Source organism: Aquila chrysaetos, chromosome 4, assembly GCF_900496995.4.
Source record: "Aquila chrysaetos chrysaetos chromosome 4, bAquChr1.4, whole genome shotgun sequence".
NCBI lineage: Eukaryota > Metazoa > Chordata > Aves > Accipitriformes > Accipitridae > Aquila > Aquila chrysaetos.
Window position 1 is genome coordinate 32834087 of NC_044007.1, and position 12085 is coordinate 32846171.

Below are 12085 nucleotides of genomic sequence, written 5' to 3' on the forward strand. Positions count from 1 at the left end.
CATATAGTTGGGAAAAAGAAGAGATACAGAGTTAACTTTATATAAGCAGATCACACTGATTTAAATACCTGGTATAGCATATTTTTCAAGGTGACTGAGGAAACCAAATCTCATCTTGGAAGTCAATTAAAAAACCCTATCCTTTGAAAAGAATAACTAAGTGGTTCTCTCCCAACCACTAGAAGACAGTGGATGGTCCTCACATCAGGTCTGGTGTACTTGAGACAAAAGACATAACAATATTTGTAAGGTTGAAATGATGTTACCTGTCCCTATGCTATTTTAAGACAATTTTACATTTGGCTACAAAAATGTGTGCATCACAATAAGTTTTATTGGCATATTTGCTTTATTGTTAACAAGTGGCAAATTAGCATTAGGTGGTGATTTACATTTATTAATTAAAACAGAACTGACACTTTAAAATAAACATAATATACCAAATAAGATGCAAACAAACCCAGGAATTCTGAAAAAAAAAAAAGACTGGATGGTCACAAACACAAATATTCAATGTACTGAGGTCCAAGGCAAACATAATAAATGCAATGCTGACAAAATTAATCACCTCAAACACATGAATGAACACTTCATTTAAAAACATGGAACATTAATAAATAAACTTATGAAGATACATACTAAGTATCATATGAAGGATGAACACCAAGAGTTAGAGCAATCGTATAAAGTAGGTATTGTAACAGTCTAGAATACTCAGCACTTTACAGATAGGACCCAAATCCATTCACGCTTCTGCCGGAAATCCAAATACAAATACAGAACTATGGTAAACCATGCACAACTATTTAGAACTTAAGTTCAATGCTCAGCAATATTAAACTGAATATTTGATTTGCTGACTCAAAAGCTAATGTTCACATTGGAGAAATATGTTTTCACTATTGATTATTTTTGTAGAGAAGAAACACTAATTAAGAGAAAATCTGAAAAAGCTTTTTTCTCGCAACATGAAATGGAATGGAGCTAAGTAGGATCCTCCAGAAATGTGTATTCTGGAATGACGTAACACAAACAAACCCCCACTAAACTAGTACGCAAGAGTAATCTCTTCTATTGTGAATACTGGAAAGAAAACATCAACCAAGTTAACTGCTGAATACAGCTAGAGAATCTTTTACCTAACATTTCTTCCACTACCACAATTAGGTTAACTCAAACCTTACTCAGTGGGTTGAAAAAAACCCAACCAACCAAACCAAACAAACCAGCAACAAAACCATCACAAATTGGAATGAGCTGTACTTGAAAGACAATAAAACTATTTTCAGAGTCACCAAAACCAGTTTCACCAAAGATGAAAATTCTACCCTGCCATACAACCCATATAATTATTCATAGCTTAGTCAAACTGAAAAGAATTAAAGTTGCAAAACTGCCAACATTAAAAAAAAAAGCTTGTAACAAGTTTGTTCTTTACATGTATACAAAGCCTATGTGATGGAAACTAGCACTTCTTGAGAACTTTGCAATACATAGACAATACCATTTCATTTTATACTCAGACTAATTACATAGCCTACATCAGTGTGCACTGCTACATGCCTTGTTTATTAGCATTTAAACTACCGCAGTCATACCTCCTTCCACTGATTTGATAAGCGTGCATCACGAAACGGTTCTCTTTGCACACTGCATTTCAGGCACTAACTCTCAGTTGCAATGGTGAATTAGGAGCTAGTCTCTCTCAGATGACAGAAAACTTCCATGACACTTGAAGATTGGGTCAGGTCTTAAAATACATTTTGGAGTTACTAGCCTGTGAACCTCGCTACCTGCGGCACTCGTGGAAGAGCTTGAGCTGCTGCTGCCTGCGGCACCGCAAGAACAGGTTCTGCGCCCAGAGCACCATGGAGAGCTCCCCACGTGCCACAGCCTGCTTCCCAGCCAAGGTTGAGCCTTTCAAATCCACTCAGGGGAATTTAATGGCTCTTCGAGTGTCTTTGGCAAATTTGAAAATTTCTGCCTAAATGTTCACTTTATAGGTACAAGCTGAAACGGTGGTGAAGCACCTCCCCACGCCCCCTTCTCTGGAGCAGTGTGTAAGACTGAGGGTATAATTATCCATACAACCATATACTTAAGTTGCTGTATATTTAGAGATTCCAGTTCTGAACCTACCTAGGGTGTGAGTATCATGCATAAATATAAACCTGTGTAAGATACATCATATAAAGATTAAGCCTTATGCTATGTTGGTTTTACTACTGAAGCTGGTATTTTTCATAACTCCACTGCACTTTTATCAGTATAGTTCCAATGATCTTGCACTCCTTTCTGGCACAGAGGTATCCCTTGTGTAACAGATTTTCACAAAAGCAGAACGGGAATGCAAACACCCTCAGGCCAGACCTCAGAAACAGCCTTCTCCTTGTTTCTTTATATGGAATTTTACCTTTGACTTTTTTCTGCCTTTTCTAACTGAATGGAAGAACCTCAGTAAGCACATTAGGAAGATTCAGTGGCAGACAGTAAACGAAAGTCTGTCAGAGGGTCAGACATTGGTATAGAAATCATTAAAACAATCACATCAATAAATTTCACTTTAGATGGACAGAAACTGCAATAGTCTACTGTCTCAGGATTCACAATCCTCCAGCAGCATTCAGTCCTGTTTTGTATCATCTCTGCTTCAGCAAAACCATTTTTTACGTTTGTATAACTTACGAGTTCTCACAAAATACATGTGTGCGCTTACACGCACACCCTATACATATATATATTTACACACACAGAGAACTGGAAAGACAGATGCAAAACAGAGTAATCATAATCCTCATTTTACACATAAAAGCCTAAATTCCTTAGAGTTCAAGTTAAATATCTGTCAACAAGGCATCCAGAGGATAACACTAGCCAAGTTTAGACTCATCAGTGAAGTAGATCAGCAGTGCATAGTTCATCTAGGGGGTTTATCTTCACAGTTATCAATATTTTGATTCTTAAGACATTTTGGAACACTCTTTTCAGTACATGTACCCATGTTTTTTCCTCCCATGAAAACCAAGGCATAAAGGCAGGGGGGAGGGTTAGGGCAAGTGGGTTTGGACGTAGGTGATTAATAAATAAAATTCGGGAACTTCCTGACACATCTAATATACCTAAAGATTCAAAATTCAGAGTCCATCTCCCTTAACAGTTTCTTTTTTCTTTAAATATAACAAATTTGTTTCCCATATTCAGTTCTGCAGGGGCATTTTGAAAACAAATCTATTTCCTAACAAACATTCCATTGAGATGGAATTACAGCAATCTGTGCTGATAATTTGTGTAATACAGGCTATGGTCTGTAACATCAGAGACTTTAGAAACCCATGTCATTCAGTAACAAAACCAGTTGATAAAGTGGAAATATACTAGGCCTCTGATAGTCTCACTATGCTGTAGTAAACTGCATAGTCAATTATATTTTCATTGTCTGTTCATATTTATTGTAGATTCAAAACACATACACATTATCCAATGTTATTATCAAGAGTCATTTATGTTTCACTAGATCTTCTTGTAAGGCCAAATTAAAAGTTCAGGAAATCTTTTAAAAATTCTTCTTTCAGTTCAGGTTAATCCCCTGTCTAGTCCTTGCTATAAATCACAGAAGTGTAAATGAAGTAAATGATGTGTCACTTATTTACTAAATGCTGCATTGGAAGCAAAGAGTTACACAAACAGCTCAAAAAGCAGAAATTACGGTAATTGTATGTGGATTGATTTGAAACTAGAAAACCTGCCACCTACATTTCAAAGGAGAAACAATGGTTTTTCTACAGTTACAGCAATCCTGGAAAACCTAGAAGGTATTTATTTCCTTACTAAACTTTCCCTTTGTAGAAAGCATTTTCAATAAATGGTAAAATGCATTTTTCCAGCAGAAACAAGAACTGAAAATTCATCATGTCAAAGGAATTAATTCCTCAGTAGATTCGCTAACTGATCAAACCTATTCTGGACTTGTATCTTTGCTGATGGACACTCAGCTTGCAATAATTCAGTCTGCAGACCTCCATGGCCCAAGTCCACGGCAAATTTTCTAAAGCAGGCTTATGTATGGCAAAGGATGCAGGATTCCAATTTTTCCAAGTACAGATATGAATGTGCCAAAAATATGGATCCTAGAATCAAAACTACCTAGAACATAATTTGGCTAAGATTTGTCAGTTCTAACTATCATTACCAGTCATCCATCCTCAGTAGCCAGCTTACGCAAATTATAATAAAACAAGACTACACTGAATGAAGGATAATGTCTAAAAATAATTTTGTATAAAAAGTGTAAGACAATTCCACACCATTGAACTAATTCTAAAACATCAATAGTTTGTGGCCTGCAACATGACTACATCAAGTCTCTTTAAATCTTTCATCCTCCAAGACTAGTACCTGCTTTTGGAGATGCTTTTCCTCAATCATGCTTTCTTCAAAATTGGCCCCATTGACAGTAAACACAAGTTTTGAGAATGCAAACAATGATCATAATACTATCATGGAACACTACATTATATTTTGCATAAGCTACAAAGAAACTATATTAATTAATACTAACGGTGTTTGTGAGCTGAAAGTAACAATTTCTGACAAAAAGAGTGTATTTATTGTGGGAAAGGCACAATTAAGTTATTTCAGATTGTTCTTTCACGCATAACTAAGATGGTGCCAGTACTTCAAAGCAAAACTTCACAAAACAAATTACTACATTCAGATACAAGTTAGGTGATTCGGCTTGTGAATAGTTTTAATATCTTGTGTGATTTATAAAAAAAGACAACAACTTCCAGGGCCTGACCCTTCTTCCCAACGAATTAATGTGAAATCTGTTACTAACTTCAAGAGCCTGCTGTTCAGAGTCCAAGAACACACAAAATTGCAAAAAAACATGTAAGATATTAACACATAAACCTACGGAGCACAGTTACTCCATTATGCGGTCATATGTAAGCTGTGCTATTTGCACAGGAACAAGAATAAAAAACAGTCACTACTTTAATCAAGTCCTACTGCTCTAATAGCATACATTTTTATGGAACTTTTTTTTTTGTATTGGATACATCAGGAAGGCTGTTTTCAAAATAAGAGTTCAACGTTTAGGTAGGATAAGCATAGACTTTGTCTCTCCTTCATGAAATGAGGGAAGAGAAAAAAGGAGCGGGACCTTCGGAAACCTTTAAAGACAAAAAGCACAAAACGTGCTAGTCATGGTGGAGCACAGGAGGAGGAAGACAAGTATTTCTGAACAAAAGGAACTTAATAAAATGATGATACCATATTTGTCCTTATAAATACATAAAAATATTAACATGTTCTTATTAGAAAACAGAACATGGAAAGCCACAAACAAAAATCTTGCTTTTCTTCTTACATGTGAACACAATTCTCAGGTAGTTTTTCCACTTTGATTTTTTTAAAAAATCCTAGGAAGTAACTGGAAAGTCCAATTAGAATATTACTGTTAAAGAGTTTAAAGGGATCCAGACTTTCTGCACTTTTAAGTAGGAATTTACAAGGAGTTGCTCCTGTTGTTTTCACTTAGAACACAGCATCTAAGTTACTGTCACATATGAAAGAAATGCCTCCACGGAGAAACTTTTGAAGCCCAAGTTCCTCATGGCTAGTTCCCTATGGGTATTATCCTACATAAGTGATGTAAATAATCCTTTATCTAGTAGGATTTACAGGAAAAATAACATTGAACCACTTCTGCTACCTAAGTTACTTAACACATTTTTACCTTAATTTTAAATATTTCCAACAGAGATTAAAGAGTATTTCCTTGAATGGCACAGTTTTAGGTACCTACTATTTTTATATACAGTATATATATTTGTTTATAAATAACCATGTAACCATAAGATTGCACTCAGAAAATTACAATATGATGTTTCAACATGTTTGCAGCATGAAGTCTAACTGGAAGGAGTGCTCTAGCTTTCCATGCAGCAGTACATAGCAGATGCTTCCGATTTCTCATTTTCTTTTTGCTTTTAAGAATGTGTTCACACAACCATTCTTCGAATTCCACACTCACAGCAAAACTTTGCCCATTCCACTGGATACCTTGTTCCACATTCATGGCAGAACTTTGATAACTGTACAGGTGAATTTCCTTCGCTGCTTTTTGAACTTCCTCCATTGACTGAGGATGCGTAGTCTCCACTGTCATACCCAATTTTACCGTCGGACCTGAAAATCCGTAGATAAAGAACATTCTCTGTAACTCAGTTCAGTACAACTTGATGCAAAATTATTCTAACCCTTGCAGTGAATTACTGCTATCGTTACTGTCATTTTCACGCTTACACTTCCTATTTATTTATAGTGGTATACCTTACAAGTCTACCCAGACACCCCTACTTATCTCCAGATATCCACCTTACCTGCAAGAAAACAAAAAATGCCAAAATTTTAGGAGCAGGATCAAATATTTGATTCACTGGTTAGAATAACTGGAGTGTTTGAAAACTTAAAACTTAGTTTGTCAAAACAAGAAAGGCTAAAACAGCAATGAAATTTTTATCCTACCCTTTAAAAGGGCAGAGGGCAGACAATTTGTGTGCATAGCATGCAAATTTCATTCAATTTCAACTGCACCACTCACTTCCCATTTGAAAGACCACTCACTTATTTTTTCAACAGCTCCTAAGAGTTTTTTGACATTTCTAACACTGTCTTCTGTGCACATCTGAGAGAGCTGATGACAAAGGTGTTCTGTTAGACAATAAATATGCAAAATATATTGACTATCTTAAATATATGGCTAAATAATATGGACAATGAGTTGTCTATTAACTGCAGAGAACAGTATTTTCCTCAACTTCTTCTGTAGTAAGTACTCCCCTTTAATGAAGGTTCTATTGCTGACAAAATCCACAAAGTTAAAAGCTACCTTGAGTAACTGTCTGAATTGCTAGTTTTTCTTTTGTTTGTTAGAGCACCCGTACTCATGGTTCTTGCCACACTAGGAGGGGTTGATGTCCGTGTTTTTGTTGCGCCTCTAAAACAGAATAAATATCTGATGATTTATATACACAGAGAAATATATACAAGAATATGCATTTACAAATGATATAAAAAAATGAGTTCAACAATCTACACATCAATTAATTGTATGAAAAATGTAACTTATTTCCTACCAAGAGCAGACAGAAGAGCTTTGGCATGAATTTGCATGGTTTGGACTGAATATGACTTGAATCTCACAATGACAAGCTAAACGGAACAGCAAATCCCTTCCTGTGCATGTATTTCACCTTCTATCACACCAAAATACAGGTAGATCCTGCACTACTGGTTGCTTAGTATGTTCTAATGCCTACCTTGACAGACTACAAATCACTTTTTAGGAGTGGCAGGGCTTTCAGAGAAATTGAGAGCAGCTGACTGCAGGTCTCAATAGTTTAAAAAAAATGTAGAAAGGATACCATATTCTCAATACTTTGTGACCAATATGAAGTGAGTCACAAGACTTTTTCTTCATAGCCACAGACTTTATTTGGGATGCATACTTCTCAGGTAATGCTGTAGATCCTCTTTCTTCAAAGCATAAGTATTATATTTATAAATATATAGAAGCAGGAGAGAAAAGAAAGTCTACCCAGCTGGGCATTAGGGTCTAATTTTTTTTCTAGCTTGTCAGTGTTCTTAAAGTTGGCTTCAATAGTACGACCACATAGCTGTGAAAGCTGCTTTCCTCAAGACTCATGGGTTTTATGAGAAGCTAGTATGCAATGAATAGCACATCTTAACCATACAGAACATCTCACTGCTTGCTTTGATGAGAAACATCAGAACCCCCTGAAAAAAATCGAGTAGCACTAAGAAAAAGAGATAGGAAGGGACATCCTTTTATCATCAGAGACCAAGGACAGAATTTTTTGTCATTGCTCAAAAGAATTACCATTCACTGGGATTTCTTCTTCTTTGGCAAGACTTCAGTGACTATGACATCTTGTGCATGACCCACCAAGTTTTTGTGTCCTCATTCCTGAACACCGATGCATAAATGAAATTTAAGTTGGGACTGGGTCATGGGACATTAAAAAAAAATTAAAACAAGACTTCATTTAAAAAATTAGTCACTAAGAGCCCATTCAGCAATAAAAACCCAAAAGTGATTTTTTTTTTTTTTCTTCCCTTCAGATGAACCTAACTGCTCCTTTCAGCATTATAAACTTAGTCTTGGTTTGGTTTTCAAAGTATATATAAGGAAAAGCATTCAACTCCAGTAACTTCAAATGCAACGCTGACAAAACTGAGGAACAACATAGTAACTCCTGAATTTTAGACATTGCATAAAACATTTCTTCTTTCATGTTATGAGCATAGGCTAAAGATGGCTTTTCAGCTCCTTCCATCACTTAAACACTTCAGTAGAAAAGCGATCAAATGATTAAACACAAAAGTGGAAATTCGGAACTGAATTTAAGATTAAATCAAGTGAAATTATATCCAACTAAAGTATTCAAGTTTATCAAGAATGGCTTCTACATGCAACAGGTAGAGTGGAACCATCAAAGATTCTGGCTCACTGGGCAGAATACCAATGTTCAAACTTCTCCATTAGTTTTCCTGTCTGCCCTCCCATTTAGCAAGGAGATTCTAAAGATGGTTTTATTTAAAACAAATGCTGTGCAGACTGAAAAGCACTACCTAAGTTATACCAGAATTAAAACCTATCAAAAGTTATGTCAGTCTTTCAGGAGTTACAGAATTTCAGGATAGAAGTTCTAAATGTAACCTAAATTACACTGTTACAAGTGTGCACAACAGTACAAATGCTAAATACTCTATCTTGTGTTATTTCCCCCATCTCGTTTTAAACTGGACAGACAGACCTTTGCTTATAATTGAGTAAAATTCATTAGAGCTCAATAGTGGAAAGAACATACTGGACTGTTACTTTACTTGTTATGGAAACTAGAAAAGCATATAAAGAAAAATTCAGCTGTAGACACAGAAAAAGTATGGATCATCATGGATCAGGGATTATCAGACAATAATGCAAAGAACAGAATTGTGTCTCAATTTCTGTTTAGACAACTCCAAGTAATTTAAAACAATTTTTTCAAAAGTATTACTGACTCAGTTTTCTCTGGATTTTCAACTTTGGACCAACGCACTACTTTTTCAAAACTAACAGCATTAATTTCTTAAACTGCAATTTTTTCAGGGTGCACTTTGAATCAATTGTTTTTGAACATAATGCTAGGAGTCCTAGATATTTGAAAGAAATTAACATGAAAAATTGTCCACTATTCTTTCCTGTATTTCAACTGTTCAATTCTCTAAAATAATGTATAATATACCCTCATACTTTGAAAATTCACCTTATGCTTTAATACTAGGTGTATAGCAGAGAAATTTCCCAGAAATCAATGTCTTAAAAACATGATTTGTATAGTGTCTAGTACAGCATACAGGCCACTGACTGAACCAGGGGAAAAAAAAAAAAATATTGAAAAGCCACATTGAAAGTACACTGTCCACCTGTCTATTGAGGGAGGCAGAGTCCCATGAACAGACAAAACATCATTCCTTAAAGGTTTAACAGGATGTCTTAATTCTGAAGTGTTTAAAAATAGCTTTCTACAAAATTTCTGAAGATTTTTTTCCCCAATTAGTTTTCTAAAAACAGAAAAAACCCAAATCTATTTTCAGACTAGAAACTTTAATGAGTCTTATTGTTAACTGCAATGATTTCTGCCATTTTCTATGAGTAAATCAACAGAAGTAGCAGGCTGCCACTGTCTACAACTTTATTCATCCCAGATCTAGACACATAATTAGCATCAGGTTTCATGTATATTTGATGACAAATCTTGAAATTGCATCCTTAAGTTGCAATCTGATCTCTAGAGACAAATGTCTTCCAACAAAGTCAGACATTCTTGATTATCTGAACTTTTGCCACCAAAGCTTGGTCTCCTCTGATCTGTCCAACCTCTGCCACTTCTATCTACTTGTCCAGTTCTGTTGTTTTTTTCTGTTTGATTGGATTTCTTTCTTTGTTTTGTTTTTGCAAAGCTATATAAATCCCTGTTCTAAGTTGTATCATGTGAAGTATTAATGGAGCCTGACAGCAGATGAAGCTGTGTACCAATGCCACCTTGAACTCTTAAAATCTGGACATACCTTTAAAGATGTTTATTAACCATTCTCAGTTTCAAAAGAAGTAACACTGAAGGTGACTTTCCTTCCTAAAGCAGCTCATGTTGTACATCTAGTTGAATTACCACTGTGTGCAAAATGAAAAACTGAAAAAAATTTGTGAAAGAAGCTTGTCTTTTCCTATTTATGAATTCACAATTTGGTTGGATTTTGTCATAAAATACTGAAATATCAAGCCTGCTTCCTACACAGGGTGTTTTCAGATATTCTTGACAGCTATCACTGTCACAACAGCTCATAGTTCTGTGCAGAATAATAAGTTCCTTATGACTAACAGCATGCATGCCAAAGTCCAGAAACCTTTGCTGTGAACTGTAACCATCGACATTGTTATACTGAATTTAACAATGGCTAGTAGCTATTCATTTGTCAAATGATGTTGGCCCACAACATACTGAATAACCTCCTGCAAAGAAGGTACTTTTAATTCACAAACTCAGTGGACATTTGAGTAAGAACAACAGTGATATTATGAAGAGCAGAATAAGTGCCTATACTCTTAAAGAAGTTCTCTTAACAAGAAAAATCAGATCACTGCTCTATGGATAGGGGCTATTGTAAGCACGTTTAGTAACTCACTCAGCCAAATTTTCAACATCTTAGTAATATATTATAAAATGAAAAACTGACCTAATTTTTGATGTTTCACAGGATTTATAGCTCTAACCAAACATGCAAAGGAACAACAACAACAACAAAAATTCTGTTTGTCTAAAAAGAGCTCCATCTCCTTTCATTCCTTTTGCTTCTTAAAGTAGAAACCCAAGTTCAAATATTCTGTGCCTGTCTCAAAGATACTTCAGCTTTGGTTATGACACTAAAACAGCACTAAGTGATTTAGACACATTTCTACTATTCAAAGCATTACATTCCATGTATGTGCCACATAGTTCATTACTAATTTCTCTATTGCAATATACTTTAAGGTATTGTTTATGAAGAATCAGCCTATTTGAATTTGGCATCTTCCAAATTATATCAAAGGGTTAACTACAATACAGTATTTATTTCCTTTTTAAAAGATTGGAATACCCTTTCTTCCAAACTTAGATCTTAAATTTTCTGAATATTCAGAAGTCTTTATATGAGGTAAATTGGACTTCAATAAAAGACTTTATCTCTCATTACAAAGTCTGCCTGGCTTACATTCTTGGACCACCAGAGCTATCTTACAGTAGGAAAGAGATAAATATTTGACTTTAAGAGAATAAAATTACTTTGTCATAAAACATTTGCCTGTAAGGCAGATATCTGTACAGCTATCACGCTTAAATGAAGCTTACTTCAGCTTTACATGATGCAAATTCAGTTTTATCTCAGGTTTACAAAGGTAGAAGTTCATTACTCAGTCCATAAGCAATCAGTGACAGAGGAAATAAAATCTGAGAAAAGTCTTCATCCTTCCTGTCCTACTATGAGGCTGTTTACCTAGCATGAAACAGATACTTATACTAATTACATTATATACTTTTATCCCACAGCATTTGTATTGAAGACATACTGGGCAGCAGATGTCAGTCAAGGTCACACTTTTACTATTCCAATGCTTTGGAGGAACATTTCTGCAAAACAGATAGACCACACTGATTTGTAATACTTACTTCTTTACAGGCAACAACTCATTTGGTCTTTTGATGGTACTGTCTGTTTTTCTATCAGTGTCATAATACCTTTGCACATCTCTTCCAGTTCGCAGTGGTGGGCCTAACTTGTCCATCTTACTACTAAAATATATAAACGGGTACTCATAAGGAGATTGCTAGATTGCTATTCAAGTTATCGCAAAAAAAAAAAAAAAAAAAAATTACTCACAGTTAAATTATTTATATTCCCAAAGAATTCCCATCGACTAAAAAAATGTACAAATCCAACTTTAATAATCCACCAAACAAAAGGGTTCTTTGTCCTT

The 12085-nt window shown here is 35.1% G+C and overlaps 1 protein-coding gene across 3 annotated transcripts in view; it reads right to left on the reverse strand.

The window, feature by feature from the left end:
* Positions 1–330: 330 nt before the first annotated feature.
* The window catches only part of ZC2HC1A (zinc finger C2HC-type containing 1A), a 37773-nt gene continuing 26018 nt past the window's right edge, over positions 331–12085 (reverse strand). Inside the window, exons 8-10 of one of the 3 annotated variants that reach the window (XM_030012011.2) lie at positions 11778–11900; positions 6896–7003; positions 331–6192 (exon numbers count right to left, since the gene is read on the reverse strand). In XM_030012011.2, coding sequence (XP_029867871.1) covers positions 6006–6192; positions 6896–7003; positions 11778–11900 — 418 coding nt within the window. In that variant the 3' untranslated portion in view covers positions 331–6005. The other 2 variants (XM_030012012.2, XM_041123061.1) reach the window with 2 other exon arrangements.